Below are 11,012 nucleotides of genomic sequence, written 5' to 3'. Positions count from 1 at the left end.
TCTGCATTCCTTTGATCTATAGAAACTCCAAGACTACAGGAAACCAGGGTGAAGGACATAGGCCTAAAGTAAGCCTTTCCTTTGTGTTCACTGACTTGATCAGGATGAGAGAGTAAATTCTGAGATTCACTGTACTGCAGAATTTTGGCCAAAAGACCACAGAATCTGTTTTAATGGCTTAAAAGTTCTTAAAATTCAATGGGCATTCTTGGGCAAGGGTAAGTTAAAAAAAAATCATACTCCAACCCAGGAGCTGCAAAATAAACTTTGGCCCTGCTGAAATGGTGAGATTATAAGCTGTCCCATTTTGACCTATTGGTCTCTGGAAATGGTAGTGTTATTTCTGAGGACAAGACAGACTACCAGAGCTGCCCACAAGGCATGATCATCAGGTTTAAAGCAGAACTTAACATTTCAGCCCTACCTGCCCCTAAAACTATACCCATTGGACTTGTTTTTGAGATAGGGTCTCACTCTATAGCCCTCAGTGATCTTGAATTCATAGATTACAAGTGTTTACCATCCTTCCCAGTAGGCCTTTTTACACTAGGCCTTCTTCAGACCTAAAATACTCTTCTATCACAATGGTAGAGCAAAGTTTCCCGGAGAGGAACCCTGAAAAGAAGAAATGATGGATTTTTGGAGTTAGGGATAAAGAGAAAAAGAGTTGTCTCTGTGGGAAAGAAGGCTTCAAGGAGGAGAAAACATTTGAGCTTCACATGGAAAGTCATCTTAGGTATGAAGCACCTCTTCAAAATGTTCAGTATTCAGTAAATGAATGTAATTTCAGTAAATACTGAAAATACAAGTTTTCTGAGTGCAACTATGTCTGGTCTTTCCCAGCATCTTGCAAATGCTGCATCAGCAATGAAAAGCAGCCAGAGATAAGCATGGAGTCCTTACTTACTCCGTAAAGCACTATCTCAGCCAAGGCGGCCTTGTCACCCGACATGACCTCCATTTTTTTTTCTATCCCAGAACTGCCGGGACTATCCCCTAGAGGTCTTGTGCTCCCTTTCTCCCTACGTTTGTAGCTCCCTAGTGTGCAAACCGGAGAATATGTAGAGCCTACCACGAGAAGTCCTTCTGGGCATATAGTCTGCCACTTTCCATCCCAAGGAGGACAGGAAGGGAAAGATCCTGATTCAACAGCTGTGTGATGAGACTGGGTAGGGGGTGTCAAGATTTGGAAGACCAAGGGGTCATGATGGGCAAGATGGCATCCACCAGCAAAGTCATCCAAGTAGTGAATCCACATGGTCCCATTCAGAAGAGACAATTCTAAACTCAGTGCCTAAGAAGCTGTGAGACTACAGAACTTCCCTCTCTCTTCTATAATTTCATATCATTCTAAAGTAAGTATATCCCCAGGTGGGCTGCTATGTCAGAGGCCATCAGACACTGCAGAAATAATAAAAACCTGTATGTCTCAAGAAGAAACAGAAATGTGCAATTCCAGAATGATCACCGTGACTGCTGTCTGTCATCAGACAGAATTATCTTTCCAGTAAGGGACTTTCAAAATGACAAATGAGCCGGGTGGTGGTGGCACACACCTTTAATACCAGCACTCGGGAGGCAGAGCCAGGTGGATCTCTGTGAGTTCAAGGCCAGTCTGGTCTACAGAGATCCAGGACAGGCACCAAAACTACACAGAGAAACCCTGTCTCGAAAAACAAAACAAAAAAGAGAGAGAGAGAGAAGCAAAAAATTGTTTATTTAGCAATCTTAATATTCTGGGGGGCAGGATCAAAGACCAGGAAATAATGGATCAAATGCTCCTCCCAAGAAGTCCTACCTTCTCCTTAGATGTGTTCACCTATGTCTGGTCTTAAAGACTGGCTGCCAGCTACCTCACTCACTCATCCCAAGGTCAACTAGAACTAAAAAGACTGTAGGCTCTCTCCTGTATAAAACCGTAGCAGCTCTGGCCCTATGGTGGTGAGAGGGAGAGGGTGGGTGGTCTTAAACTCCATCTGTGGGGAGCCCTATGCTCCAGAGGCTAATGGCTCTTCTAATGAACTGAAGCCTGCCTTCTTCTCATTCCTGGGGTTGGGGGGTTCCAGTGGAATTTTGTGACCCACACAACTGCCTCTGCCTCTGTAAGAAGCCAAGATATTCCTCAATGCCTTCGCAGAATAATGCTGTGAGTTGGTAAGAACCAGTAATGACTCAGCACCAGACTCTGTTCCTTCCCAGCTAGAACTGAAGGCAGAAGCAAGCTCCTCCCCAGCTGATGGCCACATCCTCACCACAAACTGAGTCATGGCCACACCCAGCCTGTATGGAAAACTACCAGGAAAGGAGGGAAGGTGAAGTTCAAGGAGTATTTGAGTCCAAAATCACAGCTATATACTCTCCACCTGGCACTAATTGAAAACAGTTCCTTCTCCTGGCCCTATCCCTCCTGTCTAGATCTAAGTGAAGCAAGATTGCTTACACTCAGATAAGTGGAAGGTGGGCTGTCACTGTGTGTGCAATAAGAGCCCCGGCCTCTGTGAAGAATGCTGTCTTGCAGCTCAAACATGTCTTCATGGACCTCAGTCCTCTCACCTTCAAGGTAGCAGGGCCTTCAATTCTCCCTCCAAGCTATGAGAGCATACCTCTCCAGAAACAGAGGACCCTACTAAGCAAGTTTCTCTGCAATGAGGGCATTCTTCTGTCAGATAAGGCTTTTTCTTCTTCCTTACAGTGCTGAGGAATAAACCCAGAGCTTTGTACATGTTAAGCAGAGGTGCTAAAGGCTGAACCACAGGTCCAGCTTTTTTTTTTTATGATAAACTCGTGTTTTGAATTATCAGGCTTTATGAACTTCTGAGATCAGCTTTTTAGTAGAGAACTACAAAATGATATAATTACATTGATGTAAAAAGATCATTATAATCACTTATAATGTTGTGTTTTATCCCCCCGCCTCCAAACTTTCTCTGTGTAGCTCTGGCTGTTCTGGAATTCGATCTGTAGACCAGACTGGCCTCGAACTCACAGAGATCCGCTTGGCTCTGCTTCCTGCATGCTGGGATTAAAGGCGTGTGCCACCACCACCCGGCCTGTTGTGCTAATTTTCAAAAAACAAAACAAAATGATCCCACAAGGGTGGCTCAGCCATCTGAGCTTTGGGGGCAATATAAACTCGTTTTTCACTCCTCCTCATTCCACCATTTGCTAGCACTTGCATGGCAGGTGTTGAAATGTTTACATGTAGGAAAAACTTAATTTCTGAAATTGCCAAAAATGTTTTATAACATGTGAGCAGCCACATACCTAGCTCCAAGCAGGACATCAGCTGATTGAGAAGCTCTAGGTGCCCAGTGTGGTAGGGCACATCTTTAATCCCAGCACTCTGGAGGTAGACAGGAGATTTCTGAGTTGGGAGCCAGCCTGGTCTACACAGCAAGTTCTAGGCCAGCAGGGCTATATAGTAAACCCTCTAGGATGTAGGAAGGCAAGAGCTCTGGTTCTAGAGTTGGAGGGACCTGGTAAAAATCCAGCATTGTCACCAGGCAGTTAGCTATGAGACCCTAGACCAGCAGTTCTCAACCTGTCGGACTGTGACCCTTGGACAGGGTTGCCTGAGACCATCTGCATGTCAGATATTTACAATTCATAACAGTAGCACAATTATTTATGAAGTAGCAATAAAAATAATTTTATGGTTGGGGTCACTAAAGGGTCACAGCATTAGGAAGGTTGAGAACCACTGTCCTAGACACATTTAAGATGAAGAAAACATGTCTCCCAGGTTTGCTGTCAAAGGCTATAATCATAGAACCAGAATGGAATTATGAAGTCCGTTTACTACAATTAGCTGTAGAATACAGCAAATTATTCACAATGTGAGATTAATTTCCCGTCTCCAAAATGGGGATAATAGCATCTATTTCTGAGGCTTTTGTGACAATTATGAGCCAATATATGTAGGGAGCTTGCAACAATATATATAATATACACCTATACAATAATATTTTTTAAAAATGTTAGCAAATTATTAGGGTGGTTTGCACACTACCTGGAAACTAATTTATAAGAACTGAATTATGTTAGCTGTCTCTGATACCATATTATGGGTTACAAAGTCTTTCTAGGAGGCAGGATTTTCAGTTGCATGTGTCTGCTGGTAGTCATTTATTTGGGAATGTAATTTGTCTTAGGCCTGAGTCTTACAAGAGCTGGGAGTGTTGGGATAGACTAGTTATTTTCTTTTTGAGATGGGGGTCTTGCTAAGTTCCTCAGGTTGGTCTTGACATTTTGGGCTCAACTGATCTCCTGTCTTGTCACCCGGGAGATCAGCTAGGACTGCAGGTGTATACTACCATACTCATTTATAATGTTCTAGTCATAAGGGCTTGTAAGACAATGAAGAAATCAGTCACAGAGGACAAGAGCTAGTCTAGAGCAGGTTTTGGAAACAAGAAGTAGAATTTGAAATCATATTGAAAAGCTAGGCTTTTAAAAGAGCTTTGTGGTGTTTTCTGTGTTTACATTTTTATATTTCATTAATATTTCATAAAATATTTGAAAATGTTCAACATGTCTCAGCTATGATTAGAATTGACTAAGGAGCTGGGCAGTGGTGGCTCACGCCTTTAGTCCCAGCACTTGGGAGGCAGGGGCAGGTGGATCTTTGTGAGTTCGAGGCCAGCCTGGGCTACAGAGAAAACCCTCTTGAAAAACAAAACAAACAAACAAAAAACAAAAACAAAAAACAAAAAACCAGAATTGACTAATGGAACCAACATGGTGGCAATGCTTTTAATCCCAGGACAGACAAAGGCAGGTGGTGCTTTCTGAATTCAAGACCAGCTTAGTTTATACACAGTTTATACTTTCAGGCCAGCCAGGGTTACATAGTGAGACCCTGTCTTAAAAATTTAGTAAGAGTTTTGGGTATATAGAACAAGTCTGAAAGGCCAGAAGTTTTCTTAATAAGACAAACCCAATCCTCCCAGGCTAGCCAGCGTCAAAGAAAGGTAGTAGTTTCAGAACAACTACCTATTCTGGGAGCTCCAACTTCTTCTGGCGAGTTCCCACTCCAGACCCTGACAGCCTCTGGCCTCCTTGCGGCCTTATGCATACTAAGCAAGCACTTTACCACTGAGCTATACCCACAGCCTAGACTAGCCTTTCTTAAAGGACTTCAGGTTAGAGAGGCCAGCTTCCTGCACCTGCCAACGTACCCCTATCTCACTTACCCCAACTAAAAGCCAGGCAGGAGAAAGACTAAGGGCCCAGCCTCTAAGACACAAAGTGATGACTGACAGGGCTGGTTTTGTGTAAGAAAGCAGCTGGTCCTGAAGGTTAAGAGAAAAAAAAAAAATCAGAGCTGCTCTGGCCTCAAAGACCCTTTTAAATCTTCAGTAACAGCCATCATCAGTGGTATTTTCTTCCTGTTTGTTTCATCTGCATAACTGACAAATTCCCCTCCTTAATCTTTTGATTAAAAATACTGACAAATCTATAGAATACAAAACTGAAACTAAATGGATTTAAAACTAAACTAAAATGGTCTTTTACTTCAGGAAACACAAACAGGCCCAACTTTCAGATATTCTATCCCACAGCACACAGCCCCTATCCAGGGCCGCGGTTAGGTGCTGGGCCGAGGCTAGGCAGACCACAGTGATCATATCCAGTCCACAGCACCTTCCATTTTATTGTTTTATTTACAAACAGGGTGAAGTCAACTGGGCAAATCGGGGTGGGAGTCAGTCAGGGCCATCCAGATGTGGAGTGGTTCCTGGGTCAATCTCCACCGTGAAGGCCGCCTCTTCTATCCTTTCCTTGCCCCTTGAGATTTCTCAGGGCAGCCTCACCTGCTGCTCCTGAGCCCTTTTACAAAGGCAGATGGATCCTGGGGGAACAGAGTGGTACGAGGGCTGGGGCCCCCTCAGTTTGTGTAAACCTGAGTTCCGATCACACGCATGATTTCCTTCTGTATCTTGGGGTCCTGAGTATTAATGTTGGCATCGCCCACCTGCCCATCCTCGTATCTGCCAAAGACAGGGCAAGTGTGAGCACAAGGGGAGCAGAATACCAAACCATGTCTACCAGCAGAAGTGTTTCAAGATGCGACCATTTCATCCCAAAGTTACAGATTTTATCACTGCTCTTCAGGATGAAGAGATCAGCTCAGCAGTTTTTCTCTACACAAACCCCAATGATCTGTCCTTTTCCCTAAGGGCAAAGTCCCAGTGCCAGCTAAATTAGATAGCAAGGGACAGAACTCAGACAACAAAAATGGACATCCTCAGCAGTCACACACCATCTACCACCCTTACTCTTCAAGCAATCCCAAGGGCTTCTTTTAGACTCACACAAAGAAGAACCTTGTGCAGACATGGTCGGACACAGGGCACACCCAAATGTTTCCATGCTTCTGAAGGTCCTTAGATGTAATCACTGTAGAAGAGGGGCCAGACGTCACAGACAGAAAGCTTAAGGCAGTCCAGGTAGGGAAGGAGGAGATGATGCCTCAACATAACTTTTGGCTGAATCATGTGCCAAGGGAGCATCAGAAATACAGGCTGGGGTCTCAAAGGATATGAAATGGGTGAAGTACATACCTTCACAAAGTGCTATACAGTTTAGATTCCGACTCTGCAGGAACCTTGACTGAATGGATCGGGTCTGAAAGAGAAAGCAGCAGAGGAAAGCAGAGCAAGGTAAAATGTTAGAGCTTGCTCTCAAGAGGCTGGTTAGTTATTGATGATGGGGATGACAGGGATAGGAGCTGGGTCTCCTGAGCTCCCAGCCACCCTCCAAATATTTGCTTACATATAATTACCCCAATGAGTCCACAGCTTCCATGTTCATCTTTTCATTTAACCTGCCTTTGCTTTCACGTGACCTTGCTTTCAGATAACATATGACTGAAGTAAAATCATTTTACAACATACCTAATGCCTTTAAATGACCTACAATGGCCCCAGCTCCACTGTTCTCCCATCCATTATTTTTAGCAGGATCCAGGGAAGGGTCCTAACTCATGCAGAACCAGCAAACAATACCTGGGGGATGGTGTTCATCCTGTTATATCTCTGGACCAGCTCATCCTTGGAAGGCATTCTGTGCTGTCCTTTGCCCATTCCTGTCACAGAACAACAAACTCAGTTAATTCATCCATTTCTTAAATATTTATAGAAGTACTTACTATATGCCAGATACCAACTAGAGACACTTGGTGACACAGTGGTGAATACACAAGCTATTTTCCCACACAGAATTTAGTCTGGTGGAGACTACAGGCAAGGAATAAGTAACTACAACACAGTATGGTGAGGGTTGTGATGGTGAGCTTATAGAGCACCGTGTGAACCAGAGAAGAGGAACTAGCTTAGCCCAGAGGTTTGAAGATGTCCTGGTGCAGTAAGATCAGGACCTCAGAATTAGGAAGAGTTAGTATAATAGAATATGGAAAGCATAAAGACAGGTAGACCCACAAGACTTAATTTGCATACAGTAGAATGAATGACAAAAAATGATGTGAAAGATGTAAACTAGAGCTAGCTCAAGCAGGTCTATGGGCTGTTTAGCCCACTGGAGTTGATCCTCTAAGAACACCAGGAAACCACAGAAGGGTTCTAACGCAGGGAAGTAACACACGAGTCAGGAAAGAAGGGCCCAGCAGAGCAGGATACCAATGCCTCAGAGTCAAATGGCAAGCCAGAGACATGAGTTGGGAAAAAGCAAGCAGAGGAATCTTAATATGCTATAGTTTTAAAGTTACACAAAAGGCCGGGCCGTGGTGGCGCACGCCTTTAATCCCAGCACTCGGGAGGCAGAGCCAGGCGGATCTCTGTGAGTTCGAGGCCAGCCTGGGCTACCAAGTGAGTTCCAGGAAAGGCGCAAAACTACACAGAGAAACCCTGTCTCGAAAAACCAAAAAAAAAAAAAAAAAAAAAAAAAAAAAAAAAGTTACACAAAAGATTGACCACACAGGATAAAAGGAGAAAGCAGAGCCCTTCCATATTGATTCTCCACAGATATTCACAATGGCAAGCACCTTGAAGAGTCCTACCTTTAGAAAAAGTGCCAACTGCCTCTCACTTCCACATTATCTCAGTGTATCTCAGTGCATAAATTCTCTACCACTCCCCCCTTTTATTTTTAGTTTTTTGTTTTTGTTTTTTTGGGGGGTGGTTTTCGAGGCAGGGTCTCTCTGTGTAGCCCTGACTGTCCTGGAACTCTCTTTGTAGACCTCAAACTTACAGAGATCAATCTGCCTCTGTGTCCCCAGTGCTGGGATTAAAGGTATGTGCCACCATGCCTAGCTTTTTTAATCAAAAAATTCTCTTTTCCCTTTACCATTCTTAGCAATTATAGAAGAGGCCTTGTTTGTAAAGACTGAAATAGGATTTTTACTTATGAATCAAATAATACCTATATGCCCTCGTTTTTGGCCTAAGGACAGGATTTCAGTCTGTCTCCAGGCTTACCATAATCACAGCCTTATCAGTTAGGGGTTTGTAACCAAGGAAATGGGACAAATATGAAGATGCTGTTATCATTACAAGCCATAAACAGGGCTCCAGCCTCACCATTCTACTTTATTACAACTTCACTCTGCTTTAATTCTTGGTTTTGCCACTGTCTTTATATCAAAATTTTAACTTAAATTTTATTTATTATTATGTGTATGTGACGTGAGTGCAGGTGCATATGGAGGTCAGAAGACAACTTTTGGGGTTTTATTGTTTTGTTTTTATTTGTTTGGGATTTGTTTTTGTTTTCTTTTGCTTGGGTTTTGATTTTTCCAGTCTTAGCTGACCTAGAATTCACTATATAGACCAAGCTGGCCTTGAACTCATAAGAGCACCTGCCTCTGCAAGTGCTGGGATTAAAGACAATGTCTGTTACCATGCCCAGCTCAGAGGACTACTTTTAAAAGAGGGTAGTGACCAAACTCAGGCCACGAGGCTTGGGCATCAAGCACTTTTACTGGTTGAACTATCTCACCAGTTTATCTTGGTTTTATAATGGCCACGGTGTAGAAGAGGGAGTTTATAACCACTGGACTGAAATTCTTCACTGAGCAAGCCGGCTGTCAACCCAACACACACTTACACTATAACCTCATGGTAAATTCATGGCCTGAACAAAACTCAGCTTGAACTCCCAATCCCTTCTTCCTGTAGGATACCTTCTCCATCATCCTTAACAAGGCTCAGCTCTACATCCAAACATCATGATCTCAGCCAAGACATTTCATTGCCAAGTTTCTAAGAGAAATTCCCATTCTGGTTCAATTCCAGAGAAAGCAGCCAGGAGAAGAAAGAATAATTTGATTTATTTGGTAGCCTTGGAGGCAGCACTTTAAGTAACTAAAGTAACTATGGCACTATCCCATTCTTACTGACCCAGTGATTATTCCACACCTGTGCTCAGACTATACTACTTGATGTCTAGAATAATATCTGGACACTTTTGTTCACAGAATTATTATTATTATTATTATTATTATTATTATTATTATTATTATTATTATTGGCTTTTCAAGACAGGGTTTCTCTGTGTAGCCCTGACTGTCCTGGAGCTCTCTTTGTAGACCAGGCTGGCCTCAGACTCAGAGAGATCTCCCTGCCTCTGCTTCCCAAGTGCTGGAATTAAAGGCGTATGCCACTATCGCCAGGCCAGAATTAATTTCTTTTTTTTAATTAATTTTTTTTTAATGATTCATTTATTTATTTATGAATATAATGTTCTGCCCGCATGCACAACTGCACACCAGAAGAGGGCACTAGATCTCACTATAGATGGTTGTGAGCTACCATGTGGTTGCTGGGAATTGAACTCAGGACTTTCTGGGAGAGGAGCCTGTGCTCTTCACCTCTGAGAATTAAACAGAACTAAACAAAGAAAAGTTCCAACTCCATTCACTGTCCCTAATGTCTTCTCACATTCATGGCCAAGTAAGTTATGTGCAGTGCCATTGGTCAAATGCATGCTCTCTAAGCACACCCCATGATACCAACCCAAAGGTACCCTGAGGAGAAAGAAACAGAAAACCAGAGGAGACTAAGGAGAAGGAAACACGCAAGAGAGTTGGTCAAATGCCAGAATAAAAATGGTAACTGGGACATTTGCATACATCCCACCCAGTGTTGCAAAGATTCTATTTATCTTCTGGGACCCATCAACCCAGTGATTCAAACAAAGCCTCCCCTTGTCAGTCAATATAATAATGAGAACAATGGCCTACAAGTCAGGAGACTTGGATTTCAGTCATATCTCTGCTACTCAAAGCTGTATGATCTAAAGAAAGTGTTTGGCTTTTCTCTTTTTCTTGTCTTTTTTTTTATGGTTTTTCGAGACAGGGTTTCTCTGTGTAGCTTTGCACCTTTCCTGGAACTTGGTTTGTAGACCAGGCTGGCCGCGAACTCACAGAGATCCGCCTGCCTCTGCCTCCCGAGTGCTGGGATTAAAGCCCAGCTGTGTTTGGCTTTTCTATGTATCAGCTTATCCATAAAATAATATGCAATTAGACTAGATGATCAATAACTCCAACAGCAAATTCTTATTGAAATCCTATGACAGTTTGGATCTATAATCCTACGGTTTGGAAAGGGCAGTGTGATAAGATGGTTTAATGTAGTTGGTAAAGTGCTAAGGAAAGACAAGAAATCTATAAGATTCCTGGCTCTACCCTGGTAACTGAAGATATTCAAGTACTTACTGATTTGAAGAAAAGGAAAAGTTTGGTAAGAGATGAGGAAAAGAAAGGGAAAGAATATGGGAACTGAAAGACGGGAGAATCTGATTACCTGGAAAATAAGAACTTAACCAGAGGAACGCTCAGGCTGAAACAAAGATAAAAACTGAAAATCCTGACAAAGAAGCCAAAAAGACTAAGTCAACCCACTCCCACCTGAAACACAGCCGAGGATTCATTTACACTTTCAGGATGCATAGGGCACTTACCCTGTGTAGATGAAACATGGTACTTCAAGACATTCTGACTCTAAGTGCCACATCTAAGAGAACTGTTGCTCTGAAACTCAGGTAACATTTATTCT

At 42.9% G+C, this 11,012-nt stretch overlaps 1 protein-coding gene across 7 annotated transcripts in view; it reads right to left on the bottom strand.

The window, feature by feature from the left end:
• Positions 1–5,644: 5,644 nt before the first annotated feature.
• Positions 5,645–11,012, bottom strand: part of Parp6 (poly(ADP-ribose) polymerase family member 6) — a 34,019-nt gene continuing 28,651 nt past the window's right edge. For all 7 annotated transcript variants that reach the window (XR_013052766.1, XR_013052765.1, XR_013052767.1 and 4 more), the window contains 4 exons: positions 7,008–7,087; positions 6,564–6,627; positions 6,315–6,399; positions 5,645–5,990 (listed from right to left, as the gene is read on the bottom strand). Coding sequence is in view for 4 of the 7 variants with exons in the window: in XM_006971472.4 (XP_006971534.1) it covers positions 5,888–5,990; positions 6,315–6,399; positions 6,564–6,627; positions 7,008–7,087 (332 nt within the window). In the remaining 3 variants the exon portion in view is untranslated. The remainder of the gene's footprint in view (positions 5,991–6,314; positions 6,400–6,563; positions 6,628–7,007; positions 7,088–11,012) is intronic.

Source organism: Peromyscus maniculatus, chromosome 7 (assembly GCF_049852395.1).
Source record: "Peromyscus maniculatus bairdii isolate BWxNUB_F1_BW_parent chromosome 7, HU_Pman_BW_mat_3.1, whole genome shotgun sequence".
Taxonomy (NCBI): domain Eukaryota; kingdom Metazoa; phylum Chordata; class Mammalia; order Rodentia; family Cricetidae; genus Peromyscus; species Peromyscus maniculatus.
This window is presented reverse-complemented; position numbering and strand designations above follow the sequence as displayed.